General features: G+C 37.9%; 1 protein-coding gene across 1 annotated transcript in view; it reads right to left on the reverse strand.

Moving 5' to 3' along the window:
• Positions 1-13,636, reverse strand: part of LOC149817741 (uncharacterized) — a 42,450-nt gene that overhangs the window by 20,486 nt on the left and 8,328 nt on the right. The window contains exon 3 of the mRNA XM_089984331.1: positions 11,568-11,716. Coding sequence (XP_089840457.1) covers positions 11,568-11,716 — 149 coding nt within the window. The remainder of the gene's footprint in view (positions 1-11,567; positions 11,717-13,636) is intronic.

Here is a 13,636-nt window from a genome sequence, read left to right on the forward strand (position 1 = left end):
CTATGAAGGCGAGTTGTCACCATTTATGTGATCTCAGCATTGTGCTAAATACATGCATCGAGGTTGCTACAACCTCGTCATCCAACCATCGTAACCCACATGGGACGTACTTGTCCAAAAAGTACGATTGTACCTTCCTAGAGGTACGACTACGATGAAAGGGCAACATATAATGTTTTATGATTCTTTTGGTTCATACATGACATGTATTGCTCTCTTAGCAATTGGCCTGTGGAGGCCGGTATTATCTCATTGATATCAATAAAGTGTTGATGGTTCACTTCGAGGTACTCAATGACCTCCCGTACTATTTGTATCATACCTGCCTTAAGGTCTGATTACTATAGTAAGTTCGTGGGTTTCTCGATAGATAACCCATCATAGTGTTTCATAACATCATTATTTTACTTGGCATGCTTGAATACTAAGAAGCAAGAAGTCTCACACAAGATTCATCAGGCAATAACCAGTAAGGTAAGGCATCTACAATAACTTAATACAGTGAGCAAGGCGGAAATACAGTAATAAGATTATTCTAGCAATGAGTCCACTCGTAGAGCTCACAATAAGCATGAAATTTCCAAAAGAATACGGATGTGGAAACACAACACAGACATTCACCAGTTAAGTAATCCTACATGTAAGCATGTATGCCAAATAAACCATTCGATCATGAAATCCTTATATCTTATTTCATTCATACAAACTCTTCGTGCGACTTTCCCCTACCTCGGGATGTCGTGCAGCTGCGTCGTCTACGAGTGTAGACGATACGAGGCTCAGGCCGTGGAGCCAGAGCGGGGTTCGATGCAAAGTCTGCAAAAGTGTGAGTATTATTATGACATAGTTGTCAAAAGAACAGAAGGGCAATGGTAAGACCCGCCCTGTCGGCGGAAACTGATGAATGGCAGGGTCAAGGCTCCTGCATAACAGAAAAAGAAATTGAACGGTAGTGGCCGACGATCTTGACCAAACGGCGAACAGCAGGGGCATCGGCCCTTGCCACGAATGACAAGACAGCGGATGGCAGGGGCATCAGCCTCTGCCAGCCAGAGCAGCGAATGGCAGGGGCTTCGGAACCTGTCTGACAAGCAGTGAATGGCAGGGGCCTCGGCCCCTGTCAGACACAACAGGCAACGGCATGGGCCTTGGCCCCTGCCTCACAAGAGTAACAAAATGGCAGGGACCTCGGTCCTTGCCTGACAAAGCTGGATGACAAGGGCCTCGGCCCCTGCAACCCAATGATTGGTAGGGGCCTCAGTCCCTGCCAGTCGAAGCGACAATCGACAGGGACTGCGGCCCCTGCCTGACCCAATAAGGAACTGGCAGAGGCGAGGCCCCTGCCAGAAGAACGAATAATGGTAGGGGCCCTTGCCCCTGCCTGACAGAACAGGAAAATGGCAGGGCCTCAGCCCCTGCCTGGCGAAAATATAAACGGCAGGGCTTTGGCCCCTGCTCGTTTGAAAAGGAAATGGCAGGGGCCTCAGCCCCTGCCTAAAGAAACAAGGGATGGCAGGGGCCGAACCGACCAATGGCAGGGGTCTCAGCCCCTGCCTGACAGAGCCACAGCGACACTAAAAAAAAAGGAAAAACAGGGTGCCGCAGGGGTGACTGGACCCCTGCCGGCTCTTTGATAGCCCCAAGAGGGAGGGAGAAATCGAAACGGGGGTGACAGGGGGACAAGCCCCTGTGTGCCGAGAATCAAGGGGCAGCAGGGGGATATCCCCTGGCCTCCCAGAAGCCAAGAGGCGGCAGGGGGCGAGCCCCTGCCAACACAGCAAAACAAATGGCGACAGGGGCATTGCCCCTGCCAGCCGAGCAAAACAAAGAGTGATAGGGGCATTGCCCCTGCCAGCCAATACAGGAAGGTGGCAGGGGCACTACCCCTGCGCGCCAAAACCCTAGAGGCAGCGGGGCGAGCCCCTGTCTGTCGGGAAACAGGAAGCGGCAGGGGCATTACCGGTGATCGAGAGGCGGCAGGGGGACTAACCCTTGCCAGAGAGAGAGACCGGGGCAACAGGAGCCACCAACCTCCTGCCGACCCCTTCGCAGGCCACAGAGGAGAGGGAGGGGCGCGGCAGGGGTCGTGCGCCGCCTGCCGGCCTCCCGACGAGGTGACAGAGAGGGGGGGTGAGGAGGAGAAGAGGGAGGAGAACGGCATACCTGGGAGGCGGCGGCGTGGGGCGCAGCGACGGCGGCGCAGGTGGCGTGCGCAGGGAAGGGGGAGGTCGGCACGGGGGGAAGTGAAGGGCTTCAAGAGGGAGGTGTGCCTCCCCTCGCCCTCCCACGTTGAACTTAAAGGCCCCAGGTGACGATGAAAGGGGAAACCCCGATGGGTTTCCCTAATCCTTCCGAAAACGATGGTGGAAGGCGGGGGGGGCTCGGGAAGAGGATTTAAAATCCTCTTCCTGAGTCGGGTTATTAAAACCCTAATGAAAAGGGGCCCGGGTCCAATACAATAATTTTTTTTTTAAATGAAACGTGGGTTTTACATGTAACAATTAAGGGAACAAGCAAATATGCATGATCTCAGTGCAATGCATGAGTAAATTATTATCTTTTATTAGAGCTTTTTTTTTCATATGCATGTCCCTATTAAATGGACACAATTTAAGTTTCTCTTTTTAATTACCGTTGCCCGCGGACATACCAAACGGGTAAAAATTTCCGAGGTCAAGTAGGGTTCTCAGGGTAACTTAGCACACAAGTTGTATTTTATTACTGGGTTCCAAACTTAGCCCTTGACCGAATCACCTTCGAAACATTAGACATATACATCTAATATCGGGACACTAAAGACATCAACATCCAATAGTGTCGCTTTCTTGGTATATCAAAACAACAGTTGTGTCTACACACCACCCCCAGGTAAAGTGCCAGACTCTTCCTAAAATCGTAGTCAGAAGAAAGAACCTCAATATCGAGTTCAGGGGTAATCAAATAATGCACACAGAGTTTTTGTATCCTTGTGGTCTCCCAAAACTGAAACTCTAAGATTCTCATTCTTCCGACGAGAGATCTCAGAATGTATATTACACTGTTCTTTTATCTTTATTTGATTATTATTAACTTATTTCTTTAATTTGCAATTCAGCATGCAAACAAAGACAAAAGCTCGCATATTCCCCTGCGAGAACCATCACGAGACCACCGCCCATAGAAAAGCATAGAACAGTGCAATATAGTGCAAACCATTTATGTGATTTTTGCAACGCATTTAAAATAAATAAAAAGGAGCAAAACCAAAGCTCAAGGCCCACGATGATTCATCATGATCATCGATGCATACCTATGCCGGCAACCATGAATAACATATCCCAATGCATTACTTTTGAATGCTTTACCATGCCCATTCATATATACAAATTTGAAGATGTGCATGAATTAGTAAAGTTTACATGAATATGCATGAATTCACAACTTCATATTCATTGCATGTTTTCATTCAGTACAAAAGTTCATGTCCAATGCATGATTTCATTTAATACCTGTATTCAGGTCAACTGCATGCTTTCACTTACAAATCATTTTAAGCAAACTTGTGAACACATCATGCAGTCACTCACATGCAATCCCATATCAATTCCATGTATGCTCATGTGTAACAAAACAACCATGTGTTAACACTTTTTAACTCATCATATGATATTCAGTTTAAGCATTGGAAATAGCTTGTATGATGGCTATCGAAAACAATTACATGTTTAGCTAAATCGTGGCAGCACTCATAAATGTTTTTGTCATACTGATTAAGGTGTATGCCTAACAACTTTGCATGACCGTATGCATTTTAATCACCTTGTACACAGGTATGACAGGATGCATAAACATTGAGCAGGTATGCAACTAATCAATCAACAAATATGAATCAATTAAGCACGTACATAGGAGTAGTTATATATGTATAAAACTGCAAAATCATATATACACATAATGTGTTATTTGTGTTTTTTTTTAAGAACAAATGACCCAGCCGACCCGGTCGGCTGGGTCTGGCATGCAGCCAAACCCATCCAGCCGACCCAGTCGGCTGGGGCTGACTGCCTAAGGCTAAAAAAAAAAACTTTTATCTAGCCCCATTTTTTCTTGTGAAAACCCAAAACTTTTTTTTTTTTGAAATGAGGCAATGTACCCAGTCGGCTAGGGTTCAGTGCAGGCCCAACTGAACCCAATTAGCTGGGTCCGCTCTGGGCAGACTTGGCCCGGCCTGGCAGAGAGTTGTCAGGCCTGCACTAGCCCAGCCGCAGGCCGGACTGGGCCCGGCATGCCCAGCCGAACTACTCAGCTGGGTTGCCAGGTGCTCAGCCTGCACCAGACTGGGTCTGGTTCGGCCCGACCAGACCCTAGCCATGTCTGGCAGGGCCTGACATGACCGGCCCAGACTCGGATGGCCTGACAGCCAAGTCACCAAGGCACCCAACATATATATATATATATATATATATATATATATATATATATATATATATATATATATATATATATATATATATATACTAAAAAAATATTTGAAACAGAATTAAACATGATATACCTACATGTAGCATGCAGAACACATTATGTAAATACATGGTTCCATTGAGTATTGCCTGCTTGAACTGATCCATAAATCCAATATGTACAAGTATGCCTATATTTAGTCGGTTATGCATGATTGACAAACATCGACCACGATTTTACGATCAGCTCTTACATAAGCCCATTACACAACCAATCGTCATGAAATATACTTTTAAACATACCGTCATATCATGATAAAAAAATTTGTTTCAATATAAAAAAATACATCCACATATATTTTATTCCACAATAACCTTCAAAAAGAGGAAAATACATTGGTTTCAACCATGGGTCTTCGAGTAAATAAATCAGGTTTACTCTTTCTCATGGATTTCCATTGAAAATATAGCATGAAATACCGACCCATGCTCTTTTTCTCATTCGAAACAAAAGAGGAACCCGTACCTTTGCAAAAATTGAAGAAATAATGAGAAATAATGGTGGAAAATGACTAGATTGGTTGGAGAAGAAGATCTGCCTTCTTCCTCTCTTTCCTCTCCTTCTCTTTCTTTTCCTCTCTCTCTCTCTTTCCCTCTTTCTTTCTTTCTTTTTCTTTCCTTTCTCTTTTTTTTTTTCTTTGTTTAAGTAGGCCAAAGAGGGGGTGACGCAACCCCCCCCCCCCAGCCCTCTTTAGATGGGCTGGAGAGGGAGAGATTCCCTCTTGGGCCCTCTCAACTTTCCTTTTTCAAGATTTTTTCCAAATCCCTTTTGAAATTTGACTTTTCAAAGTTTCCAAAAAATTGTATTTTTAAGAGTCTTTCTAAACTCAACACTATCCTTCTTAGGCAAGTACAAAGACTCCATTTAGAAGTCTTTAATCAACCCTAATTAAAACTCGGAATTAATAAAAAATAATCAATTAATTAATTAATTATTAAATATTAATTACTTAATAATTATCTAAAGGCTTCCAAAAATAACCAAATTAATCCAGAAGGCTTCTTAACCTTATTAAACTTCAAATTAAAGCTTTTTATTGAGTTTAAAGCTAGAAAAACGTTGGGCATGGATTTGAATCTGGATCCAGATCTAAGATCCAAATCCAACTCCAAAAACCCAAATAGATTTTGGACTGGACCAATTCCAGATTAATATGGGTCTTGATTAGAGTCCAGATCCATATTAATTTGGATCAAATCTATTAGATCCAATTCTATCCAAATACGGATCCAGTTTGACAAACTGCTCAATTTCTTAAAAAATGCAATTTTCGGGTCAACCGAAACCCGAATTCAGAAAAGTAAAATATCGTTGCGCTCAGAATTCCGAGACGCATCCAACAACATATTACACGAATATCAAATTCTGAATTTCGCCCAAAAATAACCCGAATTTCGCTTGAATTTAAAGGTCAAAAATAAAACTCTTTCTTACGCTTCGATTGGCTTGTCTCGACCTTGTCGATGAGACCTGGGTCAAGCCCAGACTCAAAAACATCGGTCTAAAATCGAGGCTCAAACGATTTTTCTTCCAAACTTAGCCAAATTTTCGACAAAATCATAAAATGACTAAGTACAAAAATACGCGATATTACAGGACTTGTGTTAGTGCTTGTGCACTTTGTATTTGTTTTCCGCAAAATTCATTACAAGCCCAACCAAATCCATTATGACAAGTGTGTTAAAATGTATCATTCAACATTTGTAATATTATATATATTTTATATATATAAAGTATAATACATATTCATATATGGTATATATGCATATGTATTATCCTAATTATATATATAAAATATATATTTCTCTATTTATAGGCATAGGGGTAGTTTAGACATTTCCAGTTTTACGCATATTCCATTTGGAATATGTTTGTAATTTTATCTTTTATTTTATTTTTTATTTTTTCCTTTTTTCGTGGTTTGCGCAACCTAGGGTGGCTCCTTTCTTGTGTTATAAATAGGGGTCTCCCCCTTTGTATTTTCTACTTCTTGAGGGAGCTTATGCTCCATTGTAATGGGGTTTTTACCCCTTCTCCATTATTCTTCAATGATATGCAACTTATGACTTTATGTCATATTTTTCCCTTTTTATGGGTTTTATGTGTTAGCACATTATGTGCTTATGTTGTTTCCCTTTAATGGGTATATTTGCACTTCACGTGCATAGATATGGGTTCATTATTGAACCCAATGTATTTCAAGTCACTTTCTAACATGGTATCAGAGCGAGGTCACGATGGGGTTGTCCTTTAGTGCAACGGAAAGTGTGTCGCTCAAGAAATGGTGAAGTATTCATTGCTCTTCCTAAAGTATTATGCTTTTGAAGTTATTCGGTATGTATCCCTTTTCTTAAATGTATTATGCATTTGAAAATATGTTTCTTGCATATAGTTTGTTCTTTTAATGGTCATGATAGTTGAATTATTTCTTTTCACATTTTGTGTGCTCATATATTTTGAAAATATCTCCTTTTAAATTTGGTGAAATCGTTTGTTGTCCAAATATAAAATTCGTGTTTTTCGAACTACTCATCGCATATAATAGTAATTTATGTTTTTAAAAATTACCTTCAATTATGTGAGATTTATAGTTCTTATATAAATATTTCATGATTGACCTATAAGTTAACTTTTAAAAATTATATATATGATTTCTTGCTAAAATAATGATCTTTGCTTAAAAAATTTTAACTCTCATATGAACCCTAATTTGATTCGAGTTCCCCTCTTGATTATGGATTTTAGTGCATTTTTGAAAAAATTGATATAATCATTATATGAGAATCTCTCACATCTAAAATCTTTGTTGAATCCTAAAGTAGTTCTTGTTAATGATGACTTATAAGAACTCCTAAAAAGTTTTTCAATGTTTCTTTTTTGAAAAATTATCTATGATAAACCATTAGGAAAGATTGTTTTAAAAGGAATTTCCCACATAGAGTGCATAGTTCATCTATTACATCCTTTTTGGTATAAATGATTTCATTTTTCATCCTTATAAACTTGTTGGTTTGTATTTTTCATAAGGTTTCGAAACCTCTTAATAATATCTTTAAAGATGCCTACATTGGCCATAATATGGTTTTCTTTGTCCTCAATTGCACTTATCAAGCATGTAATTACATAATTAAAATTTGAGAATTTCAAGCATTGCTCTTTTTATAAAGTGCATACTTGCTCACTTTTGTGTATTTTTGTATTTTGTGCACATTTGCTTCTCAAATATTTTGCGCTTGTATGCATTCCCTCTTTTTTATGATATACATGCCTTAGTGCATGTTTGTTTACACCTTGGTGTGTATTTGTTCAAGTATTGTATGAGTGCCTTCGTGCACATCTTTTATAAAGCCTTGTGTGCTTACATGTGTATTGTCTCTTCGTAGACATTTTTTGCATTATGGAGCCTTTATGCACATTTCTTTTGTGAAAAATATAATGAATTTAGATATTGAGTTCTTGTTAAATCATTGTAAGTGCTTATAGCACTTTGTATGTGTCCGCATATCTCATCACAATCAAAGAATATTTTAAAATTGTTGTATGGGATTTAATTCCAAATCTATAAATTTTCAAGTGTTTTTTGAATATTCTTTCCTTGAGTATTGTGTTAAAGCCTTCTTTGTGAACCATTACGGTTCTTATGATTTCTTTGATTAAAAGCTTGATTGTCTTGATGAATTCTTTATGTTGTTGTGTTTGTTGCTTAATAAGTCTTTTTTTGGTACAAGACTTCTTTTGAAGATTAAGCATAATTCGTGTTTATGCAAAATTGTTTTGATGGATTATATTGGACCTTTGATTCAATTTGTTAATCGGTCCTCTTGGTAAAAACTTTTATTTGGAAAATGATTCCTTATGTGGTTACTGCCCTTTTGTGGCACTTATATTTGTCCATCACATGTTATTTAATGCATCATTGTTTTGGCCTTATTATTGTTTTATTAGAGATGTTTGTTGAGGTGAGTTATGGGCACCTCGTGGTATATCATTTTAGATTATCCAAATTGCCATATTATAGATGGTGGTTGAGGTGAGTTATGGGCACCTTGGGACTCTAGAATGATTTGGTATATGATCTCTAATTATGAGTGTGACACTCGTTGTTATGTCTTTTTAGATTGTCCACTTACCATATTATAGATGGGGGTTGAGGTGAGTTATGGGCACCTTGGGACTCTAGAATGATTTGATATATGAGTGTGTCACTAGTTTGTTCTTGTGCCATTGATATTATGGATGCTTCTAAGTAAATGTGATGGACATATGGTATTTGAAACCTTAAATGTTTTAAGGTACATTTAAAATCAAGATGTTTTGGGATTATAGTCCAACCTTTTATTTGTTTATGAATCTTATGAGTGCATTTGCACATTTGTGATTCCGTATGTTGTGCTCGTTGTGCACATGTGTTCTTGTGATTTTGCACAAGTATTCTAAGAGTTCTTGGTGTGTGTATGTTCACACATTTGTTCTCAAGAATTTTATTTTATCGATTATAGTATCTTGTTGAAGATATTTTTTACATGCATGTTATTGTTATGAGAATTCATTTTAAAAGGAGTATTGTTTTATTCGAGGTTTATTTTCATTACAAGTTTGTTGCCTCAAAAGTTTTTTCCTTTTATGCCCATTATCTAAGTGTCATCATATGTAGACAAGAATCTTATTACACCTTCGTGTGTTTTTAGCCCTTTGTTGGCTTTTGCTCTCTTGGTCTAGTAGCTGAACACACTTGTCTTGAGTGTTTTTATATGTAGACAAGGTACGTTGATTCACACCATGGTGTGTGATTTTTAGCCTATGTTGGCGTTTGTGTCCTTGTTCTAGTCGCTTAGATGTATGCCCATGGTTGGCTTATTTCACTCATTTCAAGTGTCATCATATGTAGACAAGAGATGTATTATGTATTAGCCCATGGTTGGCTTATTATTCTTGTTCTAGTAGCTGAACATACTTGGTTTTAAGGGTATTTTTACGTAGACAAGAGATACTTTTTAGTCCATGTTGGCATGTATGCTCTTGTTCTTGTCGTAGATGCACTTATGTCAAGTATTATTATATGTAGACAAGAGGATCTTTTACACACCTTTGTGTGTGTCTTTGGCCTTTAATGGCTTTATATTCTTGATCTAGTAGCTTATACACTTGATTTATGGGTTTTTGGAGAACTAATGAGGAAGTTGTTTGTAATGGATGAACTATTATTGAAATTTGCAAAATTCCATTCATGACTTGTGTTTTTCAAGTGAATCATCTTTTTGATATGCATATCAAGTTGTTTTTTTTGTCAATTAAGTGTGACTTTCATAAATGATTTTAAAACCTTGTAAACTCTTGGGTTTATTTTACCTAAAGTATGCTTGGAGACTTCGTTTCTCTTGTTTAGCACTTCATTACATGTTTGAAGCGTGATCATTAATGAGTTCTTTGAGTATTAATTCATTTAATGATAAGTATATGCATATGCTCTTTATGGCCTCTTTTGGGCTCTCATTCAATAAAGCATATGTATTTTATGCCTCTTCGTAGGCTTCTTGAGGTATCCCTTCGTGGATCATTTTGTTATTCCTCATTATGGGGTTATATTTGTCCAATGTTGGACCTTATGAATGCATTATGCATTCTTGCAATTTATTTTTGCATAATGTGCTTCCGCTCATTTTTGTTTTAACATAATGTATGATTTAGAAACTTTGGTTTTCTAAATTTTTCGTTTCATGCTAAAGTAACTATCATATTATACATAAATTTTGCACCTTGTTAGGAATGTTCCTTTTTGAGTAAAGTGCAAAGGTATTTTTTACTTGTTCTTTGTTGTTTTCTTTTCTAAGGATCTTGAAGATAAGAGAAAAGGAAGTCCCTTGGATAGAAGGTGCTCATCGATAAAGACATTGGAGGAAGATATTTACAATGGCATTCGTTCTGAAGGCTCTTGGAGCTTTGAGATTCTTCTTCTTGCCGTCTTCAACCTTTTCGTTCCCCCACGCAAAGCTTGAGGGGGGGTGTTAAAATGTATCATTCAACATTTGTAATATTATATATATTTTATATATATAAAGTATAATACATATTCATATATGGTATATATGCATATGTATTATCCTAATTATATATATAAAATATATATTTCTCTATTTATAGGCATAGGGGTAGTTTAGACATTTCCAGTTTTACGCATATTCCATTTGGAATATGTTTGTAATTTTATCTTTTATTTTATTTTTTATTTTTTCCTTTTTTCGTGGTTTGCGCAACCTAGGGTGGCTCCCCAAAGAGTCGTTGGGGAGCCCCCAACGGTCACAAATGTGACCGTTGGGGGCTCCCAACGACTCCTTTGGGAGCCCCCTAGGTGGCTCCTTTCTTGTGTTATAAATAGGGGTCTCCCCCTTTGTATTTTCTACTTCTTGAGGGAGCTTATGCTCCATTGTAATGGGGTTTTTACCCCTTCTCCATTATTCTTCAATGATATGCAACTTATGACTTTATGTCATATTTTTCCCTTTTTATGGGTTTTATGTGTTAGCACATTATGTACTTATGTTGTTTCCTTTTAATGGGTATATTTGCACTTCACGTGCATAGATATGGGTTCATTATTGAACCCAATGTATTTCAAGTCACTTTCTAACAAAGTGTTTGTTCCCTTAATGCAAATCCTAGTCTGCCATTGCTATAAGTCGTGGTTGTTGACAAAATTGATAACATACATAAGATTCCCTGTCTCAAACAATATGTTTTAATCAATGCAAAATGCAATTTAGCCTTTTGTAAATCTAAAATATCCTTGGTGCTGTCTGAGACAAAATGCTATAGTCAAACCTCAAAAATTGTTAAAAGTAATTCAGGTTGGTGACACTATTAATATCCACCACAAGGCATAGGCATATACAAGGCACACGCAATGAGACTATAGAAAGACTGAAGAACAAAGTCCAATCAAAATCTTAGACATGATAAGTGACATGTAAGACACACTTACATATCAATACTAAATATTTCTGAAAGCACAATAAACCACGTGAACCTAGCAAAATAATAAAATGTTGGAAAAGTGAAAAAAAAATTACCTCTGGTTTCTTAATATAATGCTTCATATGACGTCCATAAAAAACAGCAAAGGCACCCCGTTGAGTAGAAGCCCTTTGAATATAAGATGTGGCAGACTTTTCCAATCTCATGATTTCCTGCCTGTTGTTCCCATATTGATACCTAAGTTCTGAATTAAATAAAAAAGAAGATTTTGAAATTTTAAACACTAATAAAAACATTATTTTATGATGCAGGTAATATGTAAACCTTATATGTACCAAGGTACAGTTCAAGGGTGTGAATGTGAAGATATTTTGTAACACCTGACAAGAGAGAGAGAGAATTGTATAGAAAGGTGAAAGAATAACACACACATGGGGATAATATTTGGTCATGGCGCCACTACGTCAGAGTAAAAAATGCCTTTTTCTTGGCAGACGGCAGATCAGACATTACAAATGTGATCCACAAGGTTTGTTTAGTAGAAAATGGGCTTTTGATTGCATGATTACAAGTTTACAACATGTAAGCAGGTTTTTTGACACCTTGACTAATGAAGGGCTCACAACATATGTAGATTTCATAGCTCAAATTTTGCATTTTAATGTCGAAAACACACAATCCAGGTCTTATTAATAGTAAATAGAATATGTTGAACACATCCATGAGGTCAGATTGAATCAATAAAGCTCAAATCCATGATTCCTAGTCATTGGACAGTCATGGCACTGTGGCTAGGGGTGGACATCGAGCTCGATACCCGTCAGGTTCTCGAATACCCACCCCGCCACAGGTCAGGTTCAATCCGGTACTTGAAATCCCAGCCCAATAAAATTCAGGCTGAGCACAACCCAATAAAATATCAGGTCGGGCTCAGGCACCAGCCCTGGTCCAAGTTGGGCCCTATTGCCCCCTTTAAAACAATGTTGAAAAGATATTATAAACATCTTCAAAATTCAAACAAAAAAAAGAAGAATTTTAAGACTGCAAAGTCAACTGGCCTGACCTATCAGCATGATGTGATAGCTTGGCAGGAAAGAGGTGAGAGGTGTCCTTCCATCTCACCTCTCTCTCTCTCTCTCTCTTTTATTGAGCATCAAGAGGAAGTTGATAGCAACAGAGCTCATGGTGACGAAAAAGCTATCATGATTCACAAGAGAGAGTACCCCAAAAATAAGGAAATGCAGAATATCTCCCAAGGATTCTCTATGTGATACCCGTGATTTTTATCCGATAAATTAACTTGAAATTTATGTCCTTAAGCTGGTACCAGGATATTTTTATTGTTTTATGTGTTTAATATGTATTTGGATCTCGGATATCTTGTTTGGATCTTCAATGTCAAAACCCTAATATGCTATTTGAATCGTAGATATCGGACCACAAACCTATTATGTGGATACCTAATAGTAAATTTCAATCTCTTGTTTCGGATCTCTGATATTGGATCCTCAATATCAGGGTCATATTGGATACTGGATCTAGGAAGAACTCAGTGGATCCACGAAGTTTAAATTAGACGTTAATGAGAGTATTTCTTGATCAGATCTATTAACACTTTAGATGGATCTGAAGTAGCACAGGCGATGGTTGGATCCTGGACATCGAAGAAGTAAATAGGGTAGAATCCAATCAAAATTTTTATGTGTGGATCCATACTGGCTTTGTCTGGATCCACGTATCTTAATTTGGATCCATAGTGGGAAGAAAACTTCGGATCCTTAGATCTGGATTTCTTAAAGGGTTTCATGAGCAAGATGGATCTTGGATTCATAGTAAATTATGGGGGGGTCCATAACAAGGTCATTGCACCCAAATAAAAATTTAATTGGGGTTACATTCAAAAATTTAAAATATAATACTTTAACACCTAAGAAAGAGATCTGGATCCATGAACGGATCCGAATAAGTCAAGTAAGAATCTACAAAGGAACCATATATATATATATATATATATATATATATATATATATATATATATATATATATATAATATATAAAATAAATATAATGCATGGATCCGTAGTTGGATCTATTTGGATCCGACCTTTGGATCCACTCTGCAAAGTTGTTGCGGATCCACATCGTTTGAGAGACACTGATCCAA

Source organism: Nuphar pumila, chromosome 13, assembly GCF_984573655.1.
Source record: "Nuphar pumila chromosome 13, dmNupPumi1.hap1.1, whole genome shotgun sequence".
NCBI classification, from domain to species: domain Eukaryota; kingdom Viridiplantae; phylum Streptophyta; class Magnoliopsida; order Nymphaeales; family Nymphaeaceae; genus Nuphar; species Nuphar pumila.